The 24,557-nt window shown below is 33.7% G+C and overlaps 1 protein-coding gene across 1 annotated transcript in view; it reads right to left on the bottom strand.

The window, feature by feature from the left end:
• Window positions 1-24,557, bottom strand: part of LOC117110986 (phosphatidylinositide phosphatase SAC2-like) — a 34,595-nt gene that overhangs the window by 8,589 nt on the left and 1,449 nt on the right. Inside the window, exons 2-15 of the mRNA XM_033253843.1 lie at window positions 17,446-17,526; window positions 10,859-10,998; window positions 8,669-8,785; window positions 8,336-8,408; window positions 7,525-7,676; window positions 5,952-6,108; window positions 4,639-4,818; window positions 3,662-3,854; window positions 2,229-2,306; window positions 1,891-2,011; window positions 1,444-1,690; window positions 1,020-1,230; window positions 408-479; window positions 203-276 (exon numbers count right to left, since the gene is read on the bottom strand). Coding sequence (XP_033109734.1) covers window positions 203-276; window positions 408-479; window positions 1,020-1,230; window positions 1,444-1,690; window positions 1,891-2,011; window positions 2,229-2,306; window positions 3,662-3,854; window positions 4,639-4,818; window positions 5,952-6,108; window positions 7,525-7,676; window positions 8,336-8,408; window positions 8,669-8,785; window positions 10,859-10,998; window positions 17,446-17,526 — 1,896 coding nt within the window. The remainder of the gene's footprint in view (window positions 1-202; window positions 277-407; window positions 480-1,019; window positions 1,231-1,443; window positions 1,691-1,890; window positions 2,012-2,228; window positions 2,307-3,661; window positions 3,855-4,638; window positions 4,819-5,951; window positions 6,109-7,524; window positions 7,677-8,335; window positions 8,409-8,668; window positions 8,786-10,858; window positions 10,999-17,445; window positions 17,527-24,557) is intronic.

The raw sequence follows: 24,557 nt of genomic DNA, 5'->3' as shown, positions 1-24,557 counted from the left end.
TGACAAGCATCAGTCTCAAAACCCTTGATCTATCAATTGGAAGCCAAGAGTCATAGAACTATGCTATATATGTTTATTCAAGTTACAATTTCTTTCAATTTCAAATGTAACACTTTCCAACTATTTAAAAAACGTGGACTTCTTTGAAATGTAATGCTTACCTACATTAATACCATGCATTTCTTTTAATTGTAATACTTACCTATTTCAATTGCCTGCATTTCCTCAATTGGAATTTTCTCATACTCTGTGATCCTTTCTCCATCATCATTATACCTTAAATGGTTTGAAAGAAATGAAGATGATGAGAATGAATATTTAATGGTGATCGTGGATACCATGTAGATGAAGATTCCTAAGGATATACAGTTGCAACAAGATAAACAAACCTTTAAGAAGCTACTCACTTGACAAAGTAATATGTTCTGGTAGTAAGTAACAAAATCACATCTTCCCCTTCATCAAATTCTTCAGATTCACTAGAAGGTAATATACAAACATTTCATAATTATTTTAAACTTATATACTTTCACTTTTACACAGTAGTCCAATTACAAAGCCCTTGTTAACCTCATACCTGGATATAAAATTAATACACCATACACAAAAAGACACTTATATTCAAATTGTCTGAGAGTGCTTTTTCCGGCCATAATCATAAATTTCCTTACCTAATCCTAAACCATGTTAGAGCTGAGGTGAAAGGACCTTCTATCTCAGAAAGTCCCTCCCTAGGCCAACTCTATTTCAAATTCCTGGATCCGCCACTAAAAGCTGGTGGGTATAACATCAAAACAAGCCAGTCGATGGTGGTGTCTCAACTAAATCATTCTTAATGTACAAAGTGTTAAAAATTATTTAACCCACTAACTACATTATGTAGACAGTTGTTTTGATTTTTTTTTAAACTGAAATTGTATCCAATAGACATGAATGTTTTGATAACTTTAATAATCAATTTGTGTGTATTGTGCGTATTAATACTCTACATACTCTACATACAACATGAGTTCATTTACCTGGGTTCGTCACAATCCATCAGAGCCCATCCACCTAAGATGTCTTTGACCTCATTTCGTGGCAGCAGCATTCTCTTGCAATCATCAATGAGGCCTTGGATGTTTTCCTCTTTGTCTAGTTGCCATGTCTTCTCACTCTCTACTTCACCATTATCAGTTGATTCACTAAACATGAGCAAATCTCCCGTTACTGGATTACCTAGCATTATATCTAAGAGAAAATAAATTGAATAAAGCCTCTTGTTTTTCATTGTTGAAATACTCATACAAAAACAAATTTTAGGATCCTATATAGGCTACATTAAATGTTCTTTATTTTGGCCTGCCAAAAGTAAGCAGGCTAAATGATTACTACTTTTTCATGTTTGGCACCACAACACTCATTTTGTGTGGAGGCCTCACATATTTCCCAACACCACCTTACCTATAGTCATTTGTCGATAAGCATCTTTGAAAGTCTTCTGGATATATCTGCTGGCAGAATGGTAACCATCTTTCATTAGGCCAGAGAACTTCCTCTCCCCAGTTCTGGTGAAATCTCCCTTCAAGGCAACTGTCCCAGCATACTGTCTGCTGATTGTGTCTCCATTGTTAGCCCACAACTGTCGAAACGTGTTGCCTAAGACTTCTGGAAGTTCCTCATCAGGTAATAATAGTCCAAGTTTTGTAAGCTGTTGACAATTGGAATGAAGAAAACAAAACTCGCTAAAGATTTACTCACTTATTTTAATAAGGTTTCATGACAGTAATCTATCTATCTATCTATCTATCTAAAATTGCCATCAGGCTTGCCATACCTTTTTTCACCTGCCCCTCCTGTAAATTTTTTTTAACTAGGAAGGGCAAACAAACAATGTTTTAGGCCTTATACCTGATAGTGTAGGAGAATCTTTGCAACAGCTGACTCTACGACATTAGTCCTATCCAGACAATCCATGCAGTTAATACGCAACACACTGTTCTGCTCCAATATCATTCCAGCTTTATCCACCCTATATAATGAAAATGGCATATCATTCATTATAGATAATGAAATGGTCACTAGCTAGCCAACAAAACCCGTCATTTAAGTTTGTTTGGCCTTTTACCCTCGAACCACAAAAATGTCAAGCAAAAATAAGCAATGCATGTTTTGAGATAGGAGCTGCCATGCGTTCTATAGCAACAAGCTAACGTACTTATTACATAATAGACAAAAGGCATACTTACCAAGTGAACTTCATATCTTCCAAAACCCCTTTCAATTTTTCTGTCAAAATTGCAACCCTTTCGAACTTTAAACCTTGGCTGTAAATTAAATAAGATTCCCATATAAGTTGCAAACACCAAGTGCTAAAACTAGATAATGCTATGCTTTGATGCTAAGTGCTCCATGACATCATGTCAGAGCTATTTAAATTTCTGGAGCTTTAGTTTTTCACCATGCATAATTTAATACAGTACTCATTTAAAGTCCAATTAAAATGATGCTTTCTAAGTTGCTGATTAATGAAGTTTTACATATGTTTAACAAATGAGTGGTACTAAAATATTTAATATTTGATTTATAAATATTAAAAATGACGGTTTAAAATATTAGTATAAGCCCCGCCCACTGGAGATGTTCACTGGAGTGTGAGTAGAGCTGATGACGTAGACTCGGTGTAACAATCACAGCCACCTGTTTATGTAATACAAACATCGTATAGCGCGACATATAAAAGAGGTTCAGTTGTGAAGTACTGATCTAAAAAAGGAAGCAAAGAAATGGAGCAGCTTTATCAATTTGAGCCACTAGTTAAAGCGAATTCGGAAAACAAAGAATTGAAGACCAAAAAAAAAAAAACAAATCGATTTGGCACACAGGTTGACCACATTAATGTAACTATATAAAAAAAAATTATCCGGACTGCAGTATATTTGCCTACTGTACGTTTCAAATGAATCAATAATGAACTACAATATTAAACCTTTTAAACTGCAAGCAAAACTCCAGACACAAGGTTGTCAACCCAGGATTTTACAATACCCAGGCTAGAAACTCTGGAGTTGTGGTTGGTGTAAAGGCCAAAAAATGGAGCTTGGTTGCCAAACACCACAGGTTCCATGTGCGGGACGCACTCAGCGTTGGACAACCTGGGCACACACAGGAGTTGCCAGTGTAAACAACACTAAATTTAATTCTGAATTATAGGCTTTACCTGCCGTGGAATGCAGCTGTGGTCAGGTAGGCTTAACCTTTGCTGGCTACGCCAAGACACTTTTAAATTAAACCTCCTGCGCTTCCGCATAGACTTGATAACAAAAATAGCTGATTTAATTCGCATAAATAAAAAAAAATCTGCCAATACATCGCTTCAATATTAAAAATAATTACGGCTCCATCACGACACCAGGAACTTGAGCGAAGTGATGATTACCATCCAAACAAAAAATTGAGGGCTGTATTTGAACCCGCGTTTGTTGCTGGTGTAAAATGGGTGCAACTCGAGATCAATCCAGACTTCGATGTAAATGAAAATTCATCTGGTATCACTCCGGAATTAATGCATGTTTATTTTAACCTTGGCAGAGTAAAAAGGATATATGAGGTAAGGATATGCTAATGGGGCTTTAATGATGCATATTATAGCACTCTGGTTCACTGTTTGCGCATTACTCACCAGTACTCATGGAAGTCAAATGTCACATACGTCAGGTCAGGACTATTTAGCATAATGATGTGCTTCAGGAATGGAAGGCCTACAATGTCCTCTCTACCAGACTGGTTGATAAGATTCACTACAACAACTTGTTTATATATCTTCAGCTGCTCCTCAAAATGCTTCTGGAATGCATGCTGTGTCTCAGTTTCACCTTGCAATGAAAAAAAATAATAATCTTGAGCATTAAAACAATGGTTATAAAAAGTCCATGAGCATTTAAAATTTAAATACCGTAAAGCTAGCTAAATCCTTACATCACAAGTGCATCACTGTGAAGACAGACAAACCATTGTAAAGCATGCCACCCACTGGTTCGTTATTTATTTTGCTCTTTCAACATTGTTTCTGTTATTTATCATAAGGATGAAGCAATTTAATGTTTCATTGGATTGTATTGAGTTTATTTATCAATGTATCCATAACCTAGAATGATCGTAAATGATGGATGCGAGCTGCGAGCCTAGGACCAGCCTATGCTAATGGTCCGTTGCTGCCAGCTTCACAGCGATGAACTTGTGATGTAAGGATAGTTAGCTTTACTGCGTGTAAATTACAAAAGCACATGGGATTCGCAGTCTCATATACAAGGTCAGCTGGGCTTTTAGAAATGGTACTCAAATTATATAAAATCGGGAAACTTTCCCTTTAAGTGGAATGAAAAGGTCATGGGTCAATGTTGGAAAAACTAGAAAAATCACATTATTTAGGATTACCCAATCAGTATTTAATGGATCATCTTAAAAGCTAATGAAGCAGTACATAGTGGTCTAGGAAAGAGGTCATTAAATGTTGGGGTAAGAAGTAAATGTCGAGGCCACAGAAGCCAAATTGGTTTTCTTCTTTATTATTTAGTATTTAGGCACAGGGCTGAGATTTGTATTCTATGGTGCAGCCGCATTCTAAATGCAACAGATGATGCTTGTAACATCACTTACTTTTGTCTATTTTTGGTGGAGGCCTGTATTTGATACCTGCTTGGCTCCAGTGTATTGGAATTGAACCTCGGACTTGCACAAACGACATGCAGTGCTCTGCCACATGCACTATCTGCTCAGTTTCTACATAATTTGCACATGCACCAGTTGAATCTACTCCACGCCTTCTATATCTTGTACCTAATAACATGTAAAATATAAACATACAAGGATTATTAAATGATTTTAATTTTCTTTAAGCCTATATTGTACTTTTTTTTGTGATGCATATGTACAGTGATAATATGTTTTAGTGTATGGGAAGAAAGAGAGGTCAAATTAAATTAACTTTATAAACTAAAACTAATATCCCCATGATGTTGTAATTTGAGTTTAAAATTTATATTTTTTTATAATGTGCATATTGTTCATGTCGTAGAAAGACCAATAGCTTTAATTTTCTTCCAAAAGACAGTGTACTATAACCTGTATTTCACATGGAGAGCAGCTTAATGGATTAGAGCCATGGACTTGGATTGCCATGGTTCAGTGCACACAGTTGGTATCACCAGTTTTACTATAACACAAATGCACTATTTTAATACTGGTGGTAAATATGTTTGTGTAATTCTTGTAACTTTACGCAATATCATTTTAATTATCTCTATTTCTTTTTATATTTTTGTTTCTTTATGCATTTTAAAGCTCTCACTTTTGGTATCTTTGGCACTTACAGTATACTGTGTTTTGTTATTTTATTCAAGAAACAATAGTCATTAAAACAAACACACACAAAACGGGACAGAAACATTTTGAAGATTCAACAATTCGATCAATTTCAAGAATCATGATAAAAAAAAACCTCACCTATCCATTTATATTTACACTATTGCAAAAGTTTATAGCTTAATCATGTAAAAGCAAAATTAAAAGTGTCCAATAAAACTTAAGTGGATATCAATTACATATAAACAATGTAACAGGCACTATAAAAAACAGTGTGTATAAGGAGTCAGGGGATGTTAGCTGAAATTAAAGTCAAAAGGAAGAAAATACACAATTAATGTGGATAAGTAAAACAATATAATTTGCAGTTGGGAGATATGATTAAAAATAATAATTAAAAAAAATAAAATATAAGATAAATAATAATAATCAATAAAAATATTTTTTTTTTTTTTTTTTTTTTTTTTTCCTGAATTTTATTTTTACTGTTAAGCGCATTGAGGCTTTAGCATAATGCGCTATATAAGCCAAAATTATTATTATTATTATTATTATTACTTTAATTATTTTGTAAACATATATGACATGCATTTGAATGATTTAATTACCTGCACGGTATTGATTTCGACGGGAAATCAGAGCGACGGTAAATGTTTCTTGTTCTGTGGAAGTACTTGATGGATTTTCCATGGAGACTGGAAATTCTCCAATTTGTACATAACCTTGAATTATCGGCAGAATCCAATTGGAAGCTAGACTTTGATTCTGAAATAAATATGCTACATACAGTATTTAAAATCGACTTGTATTGAAATACAAATAATTTTGTAATTATTTTTAGTGGTACAGTAGTAGGATTCAAATAGTGTGGTTGTTTATAGAGTAAGTTGTTGGTATTGCTAAACTATTAATTTTAATTTATTATGCTGACTAATTGCATAATTGCAGATAATAAAAGCAGACAGTAGATGTTATCTTTACACCTAAAATGATAGAACTTTAAAATGACACATTTCACTTGGGACAATACTAAATCATAAAAGGTTCTTAAAAAACAACAATTGTAATTACCTAAATATGCAATGTATACATCATGCTTTATTTGATGTTAATTTATAATGTTTAAATTGTTAAAAAATTCCATTTCCAATGTCTTAATGTTTATATTTTGATTGTAACAACACAATTAAACAAGTACTGAAATTACATGACTTTGTCATCATCATTCCTAATGATGACATGATTAATGTCGAAATATTGAATCCCTACACAATAGCATGAATTTTGATACTTGGAGTATGTATTATACAATCTTGAAACTACAGGCAGTATTAAATAAAGTAAACTTTGATCAATATTATGTATAAACGAAAGACAAGTTTTAGCTTTTTCTAGGAAAGATGATTAAGCACTACAAGTCATTCGCCTCTATGATGGTTTTTATTTTTTTTATTTTTTTGTTATTTATATTATTATATATTCTATAGAATCCTATTCTGTACAAGTTACTGTTCTCCCATATGGCCTAGTTAAGAATGCTATATGTTTTTCCTTTCACATCCAACAGAAATTAATTCACCAATTACGTGATGGAACGATGATTTATAAACCAACACTCTTCATGAGGCTCTGGGGGAGTGGAGTTATTTTTAGTCATGACAAATTTAAAAAAGTGATGCTGCCATAGGAATTGAACCCAAGACTATGGGATTAGAACAGGGGTGGGCATAAAAATTGACCGGAGGGCCAAAGTGAATCTTCGATTTAATACCGAGGGCTGCACCCTAACTTTGATGTTTCCAGTGACCTTCCAAAAACCTCCATGCACTGCTTTTACGTCACTTTATTCTTATTTTTAATGTTACTTTTTACATATCGGTGTTGGGCCGTAAAAAACAAGGTGTTTTCTAGCAAACGTTGCTTGGCGGGCCGCACACATAGGGTCATTTATTTTCGTGGGCCGCAAAAGAATCGCTGTCGGGCTGCATGCGACCTGCGGGCCGCACTTTGCCCGCATCTGAATTAGAAGGTAAGCATTTAAACCCTAAGTACCAATTTGATATGAAGTGTTTTTTTTCTTGAGACAAAAGCTTGGTTTAATACAGAATTTAAACCGAAAGGCAAGGCAATAAAAGTTACAGCTCCACTGCAAATATTTATATTTTGGATAACAGATCATACCTCATATTGAAGAACGTCTTGTAACATATGCATATTCCAAAAAAACCGTTGATCATGGGAGCACCATGCTGGCTGGCTGGTGTCTTCATGTTTTCTTTGATTCCTCTGCACTGTGTTTGTGAGATCAAGGGTGTGACTGTAGTAAAACCAACCTACACATTCACAAATTATAATAAGTTTTAATATGGAAATCAATTATCACATAATCATAAAACATCTAGTCTTTCATTCACTGCAAAACAAAATTCCACAGCCAGGATTTTAATCCAAAAGTTAAATCTTTATTACTTAAAATTTAAAAATTCCTTTTAAGTAACTAGTCCTTAAACACTAGTTTTACCATATTAGCATTCAATTTCTGCAAGAAAAGGTCAGTGTCGAGCAAATTAAATTTTACCCTCGAAAGAAATTATGGAATTGCCCAAGTATTCTGGCAGCATTCGAGAAAACAATGTGCTTGAATACGACGGGCAACTCCACTATTTTCCTGAGGGTATTTGCAGCACTCAAGAAAATAATGTGCCTGAAAATTAGGGGCGAATCCATTATTATTTTATTGAGGGTATGCTACAGTTTCTCCCATTATACACAGCCTGCATATAATTGTTGGTACTGTATTCAGGCACAGGGTGGAGTTATGCACTCTATGCCATAACTGCTCTAGTTCTTATATGGAGTGTTTTAACAGATTCTATTATTTTTAGGTAAGTTTGAATATAGAATTACAGTATTGGCATTTTTTTAGCTAATCTGGGCATTGTCACTAGTACCGGTGTTCATAATAGACATAATGAGAATATAAGCATGTTACCTGAGCCAGCAAACATTTTGTAAAGTTCATCAAGAATTCGTTTTTCATGCTTTTCTTTTTCCTTTACTTCTTTCTGTATGCAGGATGAAAATTCAACAATTCAACAAAATAAAATTGAATGATTTATATATTAAAAAAATGATTCATACAAATCTAAAATGGTTTCAAATAAAAATACTGGCATGGTCATAAAAGACTTTTTTTTAAAATTTGGTTAAGGCTATATAATACAAATAATTGTATCATAAATGTATATAAAACTATGAAGATTAACCCTAAAGCTGTGCATGTCATATTACCCACACCATAATAATAGATCATAAATTTCAATACCTGTTTAATCTGAGTTGCTTTTTTCAATGAGTTTCCAATCTTATCGAAAACCTTCTCATTTACTGGTCCAGATATTTTCTTTGACTTCTTTATCCCAAAATGATGTTTTTCACATAGCTGCATAGAGAAATGCGAGTTTTTAGTAGGTTGGTTTCATACAGTAAAAACACTCATTGGATTTAATATATACTTCACCTGTTGTACTTTAGACTTGATACATAAAAAATGCAAACACCTTTTTGGTAAAGTGCTCTCCATCTTATGGATCTACAATTAGTACATAGCTATTCACTTAATGTTATGTATGTTATGTATTGAATGTTATGTAATTGCACACTTGTGTTACAATGAAGAAAAAAACACTATGTAACTCAAGGCTATAATAAAGAGTGGTTGTTTTTTCAATAGGGGATCTTTACTATAACAGCTTTTGTTACTTAAATTGTATTCAAATTGCTTCCTATTTCATAGGAGTGGAAATAAATAAAGGGAAAAGAATTATGGGCTGTATCTCATCATCTATAGCATTTACAGAAATAATTAGAAATTTTGATTAAATAGTTCAGTAGCCCCAGATATGTATTTCTTGGAGATGTATTTGAGCATTCAGTAAGTTCTTCAATGTGAGCATGGTTTGGATAAAATATGTTCATATGAGATGTTTAAAGGAATCAAATTTATTTAATTAAAGTTAACTCTTGATATACCAATAAAAGTAATTAAATAGTAGATTGCTACATTTCAGCTACTGTATGGTTTCAAATTTCTTAGCCAATCAGCCAACACCCACTTTATATTATGTGCATGAAATCTATTACAGTACTAACAATTTAAAACGTAAACAAACATATAAAGACTTTTCTTCTGTAAATAGTGCTAATTAATGAATAAGTATGTCTCATCATTTCATCTACTACAGTACTAGCAGGACACTGCATATTGAAGGCCTTAATATGATGTACCAGTTGAGTGCTGGTGATTTTTGAGATGGCAACTGACTATAAGAACTTGTCTGTCTGCTCGTATTTCAGCTTGAAATTGGGAAAAAAAAAAAAACATTGCAATACTGGCTCTTTATAATGACCATTGTATGATAATGTTTGCAAAGATTAATATAATCCACCCTTCAGTTAAGAGCCTTCAGTAAACAAAGTTTGTAAACACTTCAGTAATAAAACCAGAAAAATAAAATTTTAATAAAAAAAAAATGAAAATCTACGATAGTATTCAATCAAAACATTCTGTGGTGATACACCTTTATGGGGCTTTCAAAAAATTGGATAAACTTGCAAGCCATGCATGAAAAGTTTGTCCACATACACGGTAGTTAACAATACACATTCTTGCATATCATGGAAGGTATATTTTTTGAAAATTATTGTACCAGGAAATTAAAAAAAGAAGATAGTGTATAATGAACATTAGTAAAAATGTGACCTATTTGCGATGGTCAATTTTATTTATTGCCATCCAGTTGCAAACCACTGTTTTTCACAAAGTATTCAGAAAGACTAGTGATGTAAGGACTACAGTTAAATTTTCAAACAGTTTTTACAACAAAACTTTGAATGTTGAAGATAACATCACTATCAGTAGCTTTCTTAGGTAGATTCAATAGGCGGCTGGAGCCCCCTTAATTTTTTAATTTAAAAAATATGAGAAAAAATGAATATCATATTCAAATCTAACCCTGAGAGTGCCACTTAGAGATGTCATAACCATAAAACTTTTTACCTCAACCCAACAATTTACATTTTAACCTTGAACTTTGGTCACATTTTGGTTAAGAGCTATGCTATACACAACAAAAGTAACAGTAGGTTTAGATTTTACAATCTGCGGGTATAAAAAAAACTCACTAACTGTACTAGACTTGCACAAGTCTCTAATTTATTGATTTTCCTAGTATTAGATAATTTAGGAAAGTGTCACCAGCAGCTGTTTATGTTGACTAAACTTGTTATGTTTTTGAATTTGGAAGCATTTTATTAACACGTCAGGGGTGGATCCAGTAGGGGGAACATCCCCCTCCTCTGTTTTGCCACCAAATTTTAAATGCAAATGAATGTTTATGTGCTACTCATTTACCTATTCTGAGATTGACATTTCGAAAGTTGTTGCCTTGACACTTATGGGCCACCGTAGCATAGAGATAAAATAACAATATGCATCAGACTAAAATTAGCTTACCTGAAGTTGAAGATTTTCAGTTGACTCGGCCACAGACAGCGGAATAATGCAAATGTCAGTGATGCCGTATACAGCATGACCTCCAGCTAAATGTCCCACTAAGCGTTTGTCTCGGATCACAAGCAGCTTCCAATCAGACTCTACCGTTTAAATTAAGAATAAATTAATGTGTCAGTCAAATGTATTAATATGGCAAATAGTATTTTGAACAATGCCTACTGTACAGCATAAAACACATTCAGGTTCCTGGTGGAGCATCTCATACTTTTTCACTGATGCACACCTGTAGTGCACATGAACCATTGTGTACACTGGGTCTATACTGTAGGGCTTATAGTGCTTATCCGGGAACATGTTTCACCACCAGAGCCATAAATAAGTCTACTGCTCATACCAGTGCATAAGTAGGTTGAGGTGCACTAGTATTTAATTCGACATTTTGTGAGGTACTGTATGTCACCATTACTGCAAGTTCGTCTAAAACATTATCATGTTGGTGTAAAAAGGAGCTGGTGTCTGTGATACCTCATTTTTTGTTATGGAGAACAAAAAAATTAAGTTATCATAAAAGAGATGTAACAGCTGCTGTAATTGGAATTGTGAAGAAGATAGATAATTGTCTCTTGAGAACATATTTTATATTTAGATACATTAATAATCATCAGTAATGACAACATTTGACTTCAACTTTCCACTCATACAGTACAACAGCTTTTTAATATGCATTTATATATGACCTCATGACACAGGCTTTTGTAAATTCTGAGGTCAATATTACAATAGCTGATGGAGCTTTACTGCAGAAAACATAACTCAACACGCAAAAAAATTCAGAGACAACAAAGCCCTTTATTATTTTGTCATTTACTATCTAAAAAAAATGATTAACAAGAATCACCCTGCTGAATATTCATTAATGCCACCATGAGCATCCTCCTTCCTGCCTTGTTCCTGAATTTCCAACTGTCATTGTCTAACTGTACTGTATCCTACTTTGCCCTAAAAAAGTTTGTGTTGCAGTATACTTGTTACATGTATATAAAATATATAAATGTAAAATGTTGCCTTCACTAGCATGCTGTCTAGGAAATTCAATTCAACTCAGAATATAATGTTGTTAGGCCAAATAAAATTAATTTGATTTGAAATTATTTTTTGGTGAGGGTATATAGTACTATTTGCTTTTAACTATACTATATACTAATAGTACAGTAAACAAGCTGGTAAATAGTAATTTTTTTTTTTTTTTTTTTTTTTTTTTTTTTTTATAAAAGAAGTAAATGAACCTTTGTTTAATGTATTTCTGCCATTTATGTTCCCATCTCTTCTTAGGCTTGACATCACTTTTTCAGATAGTCATTATTTTTATTGTCCATGGTAAAATATGTTTTTTTTGTTGTTTTTTTTTTGAAAAATAGCAAATAGTAAATTTTTTCATGAGGCTCCAAAATTTGATGAGGGTGGGGATGTGAACTCGCAATTAATTTTATTTTCCCTTATATACTAAACATCATTGCATGTAGTGTGGTTAATTGGCAATAGAATAGAAGAGAGCAGAATAACTGAGGCTGACTCTAGATGTAAACTGCCAACTGGCATTTTTTATAGTACAGTAAAGTTACAGTAAAGGTTTTATTTGTTAAGTTTTGTTGTGTGGCTGGGTGTTAGGCCACCACTTGGTGCAACAACTTTGAAGCATACCCCATAATATTCACTTACTCTAAATTTCCCATCAATTAAATATTATACCCCACCCGTGCAGAAGTCGACCTGGCCGTAATTACTAATTTACCGACCATGTGACAACTGGACAAGTACTGGCTGTTGCTGTCCCACCCTCACTATCGTACTGTCTGCAATAACATGCAAGATGTCCCACGCTAATATGGTACATAAATGATATAGCTGTAAAGCAACATTACTCCTCACTGTACAAGCACGTGTTTAATTTAAGTGAAAGCTACAGAAGAAGCAGAACGGATGGAGTGGAGAAATATGACATAATATTGTAAACACAGTAAAGAAGCCCGACTCGTACTAAAACCAGTTACATGAACAACGATGTACTGTACTTGTAGCATTGTATGTGTGCACTCGATGTAAACAAGCATATATTGCACTATTTTTGGCCAAAAACATTGAATAACAACTTGACTTTGACTGTTTTTAAAATAATTTTCTGGACTTATTTGTGCATCAAGCCTCTTAGTTTTTACAGCCAGGCCTTATTGAAGACTGAGCCAGTAATTCTAGGCAAATAATTGCGTCGCATTTTATTGTGATGCATCTGTGAAAGCTACTTCGCAATTAGTTTAAAAAGTGTCGCATTTGGCGATGCGATACTGGGTACTATTGTTCACACATTTGTTTGTATCATTGCATACACTATGATGCAATTCATACTGAATGAAGCTGCAGGAAACTGACATGTAACCGTGTCTAATGAACATTTACAAATGATATGCCATACAGTACTGTACATCAGAGAATCATACAAAATAGACATTGTTTACACTTGAAATATGTATACGTGTGTATTAGTTAATTTTGAGTTCTAATTAAATCATAACTTTAAAATGATGAATAAAGAAAGCCTTATCAATTCAGTGGAACTATCATTGAATATCTACTCAATACCATAATGATTACCTGCACTATCATATTTTCCTTTCCTTCGACTTACAGTAAAGTCTAAAATAAAACTATATAAATTGAAAACAATAAATAACAAGAAGGTCATAAGGTTAGTGCTGGTGAAAAAGATTAATACTTGTAATACAGTATGTTATGAAATGATATTTGCCCTACCTGACATGTAATAAGAACTGAATGCTCAGTACACTCCTAAATACTTCGGGTGGGAATTCACTTGCGAGATCTTTTTTTGAAAGTGGTCCAGGGGGCGAAAGCCCCAAAAATTTTACAATTTAGGGGTTTCAAAGGAATGTTTAATCGATTTTAGATATGTAGAAAACACAATTTTTTGTATTTTATATAAAAAATATAATTTTTTTATTCTTCCCGACGAATTGTGCTTTTTCTCCCTGACAGGTGCATTTAGTACTTTATTTTGTATTATTTCTCATGACGCAAAAAGTCATTGGAATACTACTATGTTTTTAACTATTTATATTATTATTTGATAGAGGGTTGGTGCAGGGGGGAGAGAACCCCTTCCCCGTCAGGGAGAAAAAGCACACGTGGGAATTCGTCCCCCGCTTCCTTGGGCAAATCCTGGCACCACCCGATTTGATCGCTTAGCTTCAAAACACATTTCTGTCATATTTATTTTATATGATAGACTGAATAAAAAAAAAAACATTTAGTACTTTATTTTGTATTATTTCTCGTGACGCAAAAAGTCATTGGAATACTACTATTTTTTTAACTATTTATATTATTATTTGATAGAGGGTTGGTGCAGGGGGGGAGAGAACCCCTTCCCCGTCAGGGAGAAAAAGCACACGTGGGAATTCATCCCCCGCTTCCTTGGGCAAATCCTGGCGCCACCCGATTTGATCGCTTAGCTTCAAAACACATTTCTGTCATATTTATTTTATATGATAGACTGAATAAAAAAAAAAAGCATTTAGTACTTTATTTTGTATTATTTCTCGTGACGCAAAAAGTCATTGGAATACTACTATTTTTTTAACTATTTATATTATTATTTGATAGAGGGTTGGTGCAGGGGGGAGAGAACCCCCTCCTCGTCAGGGAGAAAAAGCACACGTGGGAATTCGTCGCCCGCTTCCTTGGGCAAATCCTGGCGCCACCCGATTTGATCGCTTAGCTTCAAAACACATTTCTGTCATATTTATTTTATATGATAGACTGAATAAATTTAATTGAATTAAATAGGTTGAACTGTCTGCAGTGGTCAACAAGAATATATTTTCCTGATAGAAGAGTTCATTTGGGAATTCAAATGTGAAGTAACTATGATACTGTGGGAGCAGATATGTTGTATGCTCAACATGCACAAAGTAATCCATGTACCTCTCCACTACACCCCCCCCCCCCCATTTTGGCACTAAATTTTAAAAATTTCAATGCATATTAATGCTATGTGCTACTCACTTAATATCTATTCTGAACCTGTTGTGCCCCCACGTTTAAAAGATTCTGGATCTTCCCCTGCATTTTAATCACACAAATCTAATCTGCACAGTATATTCCCTAATGTAATAAATTCTGAATTTTAATTTTAAATGTTCTTTGTCCAATCAATTTCCGTCAAGTAGACTTCCTCTACAGTACCATGGCTTGGATAGCTATTGTGCCTTCAGAAAGTCAATGCTTTTTTTAAGTCCACAAATAATATTGTACAGTTTAGATTAAAAATTACATAAATGCACTTGTGTCAACTGTTGCATGTAAAATATTGTGCGATTTTATGCCACATTTAATCCAACGGAAAAAAGTACAGTGTCATTTACTGTTACTGATAAACCGCTATATTCTGTGCAACCTTTTCAGCCGACAATTCAATTGTTGGGCACATCCGCTGCAAACCATTAATCCCAGCCTAAATTGATTACCAGAATTCAATGCCAAAAATGATTGAACATGCTGTTCTTATGTTTGATCATTTTCTTTATACTGAACTTCTTAGTTACTTCCATGCCTTAATTAGTTCAATTTTATGTTAAAGTACAAAAAATATATCCACAATCATACAAGTTGTATGATTTTCATTTTGCTTTGATCTTCCCCATAGTACACAAAATTTATGTGCAAGTAGTGGCGGTAATCAAGAACCACCACCCACTTCGTTTTTGTCCACCATCGTTAAATACGGTATCACAAAATCTGGACTCAAAAACTAAAAAAAACTCTTTTTTTCAATGAGTTACATACGTACAAATCTTAAAATTTTATACCAGAAAGTATATGAAAAAAATAGTATTATTTTAACATTTTACACTACAGTATTGACGGGGAAAATGTTTTTACGCTATAATTTTCTGACAAAATCATATTGCTGAAATGTACACAACTAAAAATCAACATTCCGTGGCAATAAGGCTGTATCACTCTTCGTCAGAATTGAAACATTGTTACACAGATAATGTATACAGTACGTCACGTTAAGGTTGTCTTGAATTCATCAAAAAGTATGCTTCTACTGAATCTGACACAGGTTCCCTGCTACCCCCGAAAAAGAATAATACCCCAAAAAAAAATAAGAAAGAAGGAAGCAGGAACATCATTTAAAACATGTCTTAACCAAGTAAGTTATAATTTTACAAACATTAAAAAATTGACAAGACATGAATCATGGCAATATTATGCAAATGCCATGCATATTAGAATCATCAAGCTAATGAACTTCAGTACTATATGTTCTTATGGAATTGTCGCCATATGTAAAGCATGGGAAAGTTAACTTCTTTATGACCTGAAGAGATTGTGCAACCCTCAATAGTTCTCCTCGACCCAAACATTGTTGTTGCCACCAAACGATGCAGAACAATGGTTTAAATGTTATAATGGTATAAGGCTTTGATTATTTATTTATTTATTCACGAAAAACAACAGCGGACACAAATCCGCCACTTACAGTATGGTTAACAAAGGACAAGATGACGGAAACAGAAACACAAACAAAATTAATTTTAACTAATCACGGCTAAAACACTACGACAAAAAATGTGCAGATTGGAGTTAAATAAATCTAAAGACGGATAGTCCTGAACTAACTTGTTATACGAGGAACTTACTCTACTAATAAACCCGTTTTTTAAAATATTGACTCTACTTAAAGGAACGTAAAGAACATCATTATTTCTTAAAATACGGACAGGAACACGAAGGGCAAAATTAGATACTAATTCACAATCAAAGATAGAAGTCAAACATTTAAAAAGAAATATAAGGTCATTAAAATTTCTACGGGACTGGGGTGATTTAATTGAAAACTTAAAACTAATATTAGTCTGATTGTGACTGATGTAGCGCAAAAACCGGGAATGAAGGCGTTCAATACGTGAAGCCTGAGTTTTTGAGATACTGTAGAGTTATAAATGACGGAACAAAAATCTAATTTAGGTTGAATAAGTGTAATGTACAGGTATGCTTTAGAATGTGGGTCCAGATATTTACAGTTGCGCCACATCAATCCAAGCAACATATTGCATTTCCTAAGATGGTCTATATGAAAAGAAAAAGTAAGAGAGCTATCTAAAATAACTCCAAGAACACGATGTTGCAGCACCTTATTAATCGGTTTGTCGTCAACTAAATAAATATAATCGATTTTATTTTTCTTTAAAGTAATAATAGTTAAGGTATTGCACATAAGTGGATTGAGTACCATACCCTATAACTTAGACCAAGCGCAGAGTTTGTTTAGGTCTCCCTGAAGCTTTTTGGCGTCCTCAAGACATTTAATTGTTTTACAAATTTTCAAGTCATCTGCAAACATAAGACATTTTGAATGTTTGAATAAAAGCGGGATGTCATTCACATACAAATTAAAAAGAAGAGGTCCTAAAATGGAACCTTGGGGGACGCCAGATTGGACTGGAAGCCAACCCGACGTCTCTCCATCCATGACTACATTAAATGAAAGAATAACTACTTACCAGGAGAAACTCTCACTTTTCCAATCACTCCTTCAACTTTTCCTAGACAAACTGGATTCCAAGCATTGGCTACAGCTGAACCTACATAGGACGAATAATTTTTTTTTTTTTAATGTTGCACTCTTAAGATTTCCAGTGAAATTTTTTTTTTCAAAAAAAGGAAAAAATAAATATTAAGCAATCAATTAAAATTGATTTGGTCTAAAATACACAAAAAATAATGAAAACATAAAAGACAAACATATAGAATACACCAGTCCCAGACTGCCTTGGCAAATGGTTATTTCAAAAAATAATTATGTATATATCTGCAGTGGTTCGAATGGCACGCTCGCCTATGATTCTGGTAGTGGAACAAGTCTTCCCGGTTAAGGACTGTAAACCACAGGCCCAGTGTACATAATTTAGCTCATGTGCGCTTTAAAGAACCCAGTACATCTTTCGAGACAAGTAGGAGGTTACCCCGGTGTACTGGTACATTCAGCCACTGCTGTGGACAGACGAGAGTAACTACCGGATTACCGGATACTGTACTGTAGCTCAGACATTAACGGCAGTTTGGCGCAGTGGTTGAGGTTTGGCATTTCAATCGTAAGGTTGGGGTTTCGAGTCTCCGCTGTGCAGATTCGCTTGTGTCCTTGGGTAAGGCACTTCAGCTACTGTAAATTGCTTCAGTCCACCCAGTTATATCAATGGGTACCATCAAACTGCTGGGGACTAACCTGCTACTGACTAGTGTCCTGTCCAGGGGAAGTACAGCTGCCATCCGCTTCACACTACAGAAACTGGGGATAAGCTCCAGCCCTATAAGCCCTAGTGGCTTGGAAAGAATTTAGTTTTTTTTTTAGTAGCTCAGATACAAAGAGACGGGAGAGGCAAGTTACAGTAAAAGCCAGCCACACCTTGAGCGCTTTGAGACCGTTTCGGTGTATTTAGCGCTATATAAATCTAACTACATTACAACATTAAATTAATCGGTGTTTGTGATGGGTTACAGGTTACTGACGTATGTATGAGAAAAAAATAAAACAACATGATCTGATCACTAGCACTGCCTGCTCAGACTATAATTAATTTGAGCATCACCAGGATTCTGGGATGTTCCTTATTTCTACCAGTATATTTAACAAATCTTGATGCTGGATGCTTGGAACTTGTCACAATTCTGTCTGTTTTTGTGAAAAAAACCAATACCGTAGTAGCATTGTTGCTCAGTGGCAGTCATTTCAGTGTTCAAGAGTGAATGCTGTGCCCTTCCTTTATATAACACCTGGCACAAATGCATTGACTACTATTGATTTTGTTAAGGTCTAGACTAAATACTAATCTTGCAAAACTGGCAGGAAACCTCTCATAACGGATTACAGTTGCCATTAAATTAATTATTCACCTGAAGCACCATTCAAAACCGATCTTCACTTAGTTTATATTAAATATCAAGATTTTTTGTGTACTTAGATTTTGTGTGCCATGAGCATATGTTGTCAACACCACAAATAGCACTTTCAGGGGTTGCAAGTTTTGTGGGAGTCTTCCCAGAAATCAGGATGTTGCTATTTAATGTATCTTAAGGATAAATCTCATGATTTTTGCTTAATCTTTACTGACCAGACACTTTGTAATCATGATCCAGTGTACAGTATACAAGGCCAGCATGACTTTGCTGCACTTGCATCCACATCTCTCGCACACCACTCACGGAGAGGCTATGTTGTCGCCGGGCAAAATATTGAAAAATAACCTTTGATTTTATAACCTTGAGGTTTTTTTCGTAGTATTTATTGCAAAAAGACAATACTGTATAATTAGTGTGCTTAAATGCAATTTTCTTTGTAAACTGGGAAAACATTGAGAAAATATGAGAAAAAAATTGGCCGGGAGTCAGGTCACCAAAACGGGAGTGTTGGTACGTGTGATGGTGATATATAAACGCATTAAATAATTTGTAACAATTTCTGTGAGTTCTGTCACTGGGCAATTTCAACAGCACCAAGCAAGCTTCACACAATTACGGCATTACTGTACAGTACAGGTAGTAGACTACGTGTATGTCAATTTGATTACGGCGAGTCTTGGATGCTTGTTGGTAAAACAAGACAATGTTACATTAGTTTGAATAAAATTAATGACCCTGAAAAAATGGCCAATTGATTTAAGAAAGGCTATAGGAACTGATAGTCACGTACATTAATTTATTAATCTCTATTGAAGGTCATTAAGTATTGTAATAATAGTTTACAGATAATTAGCAGGTCATGAATCTACTTTCCAAAAAATAATTGGGCACACTTTAATCCAAAACCTTTATGACTGTATTGAAAAAATCCAAAAGGAAAACTCAAAGGAGAACTATCAGTCATGATTTTAATTCCACATTTGAACTGCTTAATTTCTTATACTGTATTTAAGTACAGTAATTTATTACCATATATACTCGAGTATTAAACAAGGCTTAAAATAGCAAATTACAATCGAAAAACAGGGGTACGCACGACATACACATTTAAGAGGTTTAAAGTAATATGTGCGGATTTAACTACAATGAAGCTACTAAATGTTAGTATGAATGAACATTTATATTATAAATATTTTGATGAACATATTAAAAACTCATAAAATGATATTATTTGGAAGATTGGCCTTGCATTTGGCTTCGTTTTTAGTTAGAGATGCAGTATCAGGACCACAAACAGAAAAAAAGAGGAATTCTGACCATAAAACAGGGGTCGTCTTATATGCCCGACATACAAAACTCATCCAACCATCTTCTCAAACTCAGGGGCCATCATTACGTGTGTCGCCTATACACGAGTATATACAGTAGGGTAACTAAAATTCAAAATTTGAATTAAAAAAGAAATCCTCTGCCAATTTTTGGACAGTTAATGTATTCCCTGTATTCTTTTACAGGACTGGCTATCAATCAATTTTAAGGATTTTTGTAGCACTGTCTTTTCTTTGATCTGTTTCTGGTTGGTGGAAGCTAATTAATTTCTAATATCAAATGAGCTACTCAAAATTTTATTGGCATTTTTACGGTATTTTCCTGTCTTTTCTGACTGACAAACATATTTAATATTATGTTGCATTCAATCAGGGAGAAAAGAAAAAATGATAAGGCCTTGTAAAAAAATGTTTAGCTTGCCTCCTAAATTTTACACACAAGGACCCAATGATTCATAAGAATAATTGGGTCAAATAACAAGGCCAAAAAAATTAACTGTTAGTTGCATGTCTGGGATTTGGAATCTTTTTTTTTGGTGAGGGTATACTACTGCATTGCTACAGTACTTACTATTCTACGGTATCTACAGTGACCCTCCAATTCGATTTCAAGACCCTCCAATTCCCAGACACCTGTAATTTGTGGAGACCCAACCCCCAGTTCACCCCAAATTTTCAAGTCCCAAAGTGGCCTTGAATTGGAGACAAACTGTAAAGTACTTGTAGTAAGAAGGCTGGTTAAATAAAAATAGTTTTTATAAAAACAAAAAAAAATTAAACGAATGCAACTTAGGGAACAATCTGAAATTTATTATAAAATATTAGGCATTTTATAAATTTAATGATGGAACTTGTGCAATCTTCTGTATGTATTCTATTGTTTATATTTTTGTATTAGAATTTTGAAAAAAAAAACCATAAATGCATAATAATGTATCACATCTTTTTTTTTTTCATTTTCAAGAGGGCTATAGTTTGATATTTTTTCCATGAATGTTTATTTAAAGGCTTGCACATTCTAAGTTCACATAAAAATTGTATACACTAGTACGGCATGCCAAAGTCAAAATCAAACTTTATATCCTTCCCATAAATACAAAATAACAATTTTATTTTCAACATTTCGGGGGTGGAGGCACACTTCCCTTGAGCACCCCCTAGTCTCCCAAATCTTGAGTTCCAGGGGTTGGAATATCCTTACTTGACCTATCTCTCAATATACAAACAAACATAGAATACTTTATATACTAAAAATATTGGAGCTATAAATACAAATGAGTAAGTACAGTAGCACCTTGTTTAGAATAACAAAATTTTATTGAGACAACCTTTCCCTTGATTGAGCTAGCTTCATCAGGTGAGTGATGAATTAACAAGCTACTGTAGCTCAAGCTTGTGTGTCAATAAATTTAGAATTAGTTTATAATTCTGCACACCTTTTTTCCTACTAGCAAACACAAGTTAGTTTTCAAAGTATCCCAAGTTTTGAGCAAATAAAATAATTACAGTGTGGTGCATATCCTATCAGAATCAGAAAAAAATTAATTAATTTTGTTTGTCTTTCTCAAATGTATGCCATTTTCCTTGCACATAGAAATGAATGTCATTATGGCTGCAAACCATGTCTGTAATGCACTAACATAACATCCAGAGAATCAGGAAATTATAATTTTATTTTTTTTTTTTTTTAACTTTAAAAGTGTACATACTTGTTTCTTGTATGTTATGGCCTTGGCCTAGACTTAGGCAATTTTCTTGGCGAATTGACATTTTATAATAAACATGTTTTTTACCATTCCCACAGTATTTTTACTGTACTATTATTAATAAAGTCAACACAAATATTTAGTATATTACTATCAACAGTACTTATTATTTATTCATTGAATCGAGGTAATATTTAAAAACACTATAGATAATATGCCTAAAATGTGTTCCATACTATTGTGGCCGAAATGGTCCTAGCCTACACCACCTCACAGGTAACTCATACTTTAAATGCCAACTCGTACCCATTCCAACTTGTACCCAAATTTAGATATACTCGTGCCCAGCATTGGCTATACTCGTACCCACCTGTATTCGTACCTTTCCTTTATCGTAATAAAACAAAATCTAATATAAAATACATCTTATTAACTATAACTCTATACTATACAACAATTTTTTTTATTAATAAAAAAATTCTTATTATTAAAATACTTGAGTGCTTATCTACGTCTCTGTAACTACTACTGCAATACTGTAGCGCCCCACCCACGTTATAGTTTTGACGACAACCATCGTGAATTTATAAATTTTATTCCTTCTTCTGTATCAAAATCTTCTAATTAGAAAGTTTGTTCTTACAAAAATAGGACTGAAATAAAGGTGGGCGTGACCCACACGGAAGAAAAAAATTGTCAGTTCAGAATTCATTCTGTTAGTTATTAGGGGCTTTGTTTGTCGGGTTTTTTTTCATAATGTGGTATACATTCCAGTGTACAACAATCGAGTAAAGGAGATTGCATTAATGTAAAATATATTATAAACAAATAGATTCAGGACGACCAATTATCCGAAGTCAAGAATTAGATTCCATTGGGATACGAGCGAAATATAAACAAACAGATCAAGATTCAAAAATATTTATTTATAATACATTTTTATTTATGACACATCTACTCACTTCGGGACCACTCATTTTATTAACATTGTATGTAGATAAATTTGTCGACTGCTTCCTGAACCACTGTAGGGCTAACGGTACAGTACCGTATTTATAGTGTATTGTCATATACATCAGCCCTGTATACATAAACCATTACTGTTACTTTATCAAGATACATCCTTTGTGTTTATGCTAATTAATATATCAAACTATGTAAGATATCACAATAAAGATGGTGGCAAGGACGATTAAAATTTTCAAGAAGAAATAATGACGTTAACTCTTGTTTTCTGTCACTTGTGATTAGTCTCACAAAAAATATGCCTAAAAATCAGCAACAGCAACACCATGAAGCAATGATGATAAGTGTACTAATTTTTTTTTTAATTAACTTTCTATAAACTGATCTCTTGCATACTTGACACATTAATTATCATAAACAGTAAGGGCGTATTTTCTTATGAAATAACAATTGGTTTATATAGCTGTACAGAGCTGATGCATGCTAATTAGCAGACGTTACTTATAAAATATACTCTACATGGTAAAATTTAGGCCAATTTATTAGCTCAGGACATAGTAAATTAATAATAATAATAATAATAATAATAATAATAATAATAATAATAATAATAATAATAATAATGAAGTGAGTAATATTTGATAAAAAAAATTAAAATTTTTTTAGTTTTATAGTTGTCCTACTCTGGTAACCCAATGGAGTTTTATACTTTACTTCGACAATTCTGTATTTATCACTTCTCATCACATATTTTATATTAATCTTCTTTTATTTCATTAATGTACACTGAAATACAAAAACCTGTATGAGCATTGAAAGAAATAGAAAAATAGAATAAATATATCTAACAATACATTAATACAAATACTGTATACAATTTAAATACTCATTTTGTTTTAAAATGTAGAATAAGTTTTATCGTTGATGTGGTACTGTAGTACATCTTGAGTGATGCTATGAAACGAAAAGATATGAAGGTCATGGTTGAATGCATTTCTGCTGACACGTCAGTGCGTTATAGATCCAAAATGTCAATGCATTACTTACCAAGACACGACAGGCAAAACCAACAACCAAACAAAAAACAACATATATCAATTTGGACAATTATCATTCTAAAAGTTGATTTCTATTGATTATTAAGCAGTTTTCTACTATCGTGTGGTAATATTTTTATCATTTTTGCATCCGTGTGGTTATGCGTGGTAGCGTGTGGTATTTTGTAGGATCCTACGATGTAACGATTTAGATTTTATTTTAGCCATTCCCTCCTGCGAGTAGGTTACAGCAGGGAGTTGTTATAGTGTCACTATAACCGGTCCTACTAAATACCACACGGAACCACTCGCGACCACACGGGACCACTCGCGACCACACGGGTGCAAAAATAATAAAAATATTACCACACGAGAGTAGAAAACTACTTAATAATCAATAGAAACCAACTTTTAGTACGGTAATTATCCAATATATGGTAAAAATGATTTTTTTACAGGTTTTTCCGCCGTGATTCGGAAGGTAATGCGGGGACATTGAGGTTCTGTAACGCATTCACGTCTCCAGAAACGCGTTCAACCTTGACCTCTAAAACATTCACTACGTACAGTAGGCCTACGTTACATTTCATCCTGCGTGTATGCCTATTGTATGTATAGGCCTATTCCTGATGATTACATAATTAATGTCGAAATATTGAATCCCAACACGATGGCGTGT

Source organism: Anneissia japonica, unplaced genomic scaffold, assembly GCF_011630105.1.
Source record: "Anneissia japonica isolate Jap-2015-1 unplaced genomic scaffold, ASM1163010v1 scaffold573_len2283161_cov171, whole genome shotgun sequence".
NCBI classification, from domain to species: domain Eukaryota; kingdom Metazoa; phylum Echinodermata; class Crinoidea; order Comatulida; family Comatulidae; genus Anneissia; species Anneissia japonica.
Note: the sequence above shows the minus strand (reverse complement) of the source record. Positions and strands in the feature narration are given on the sequence as shown.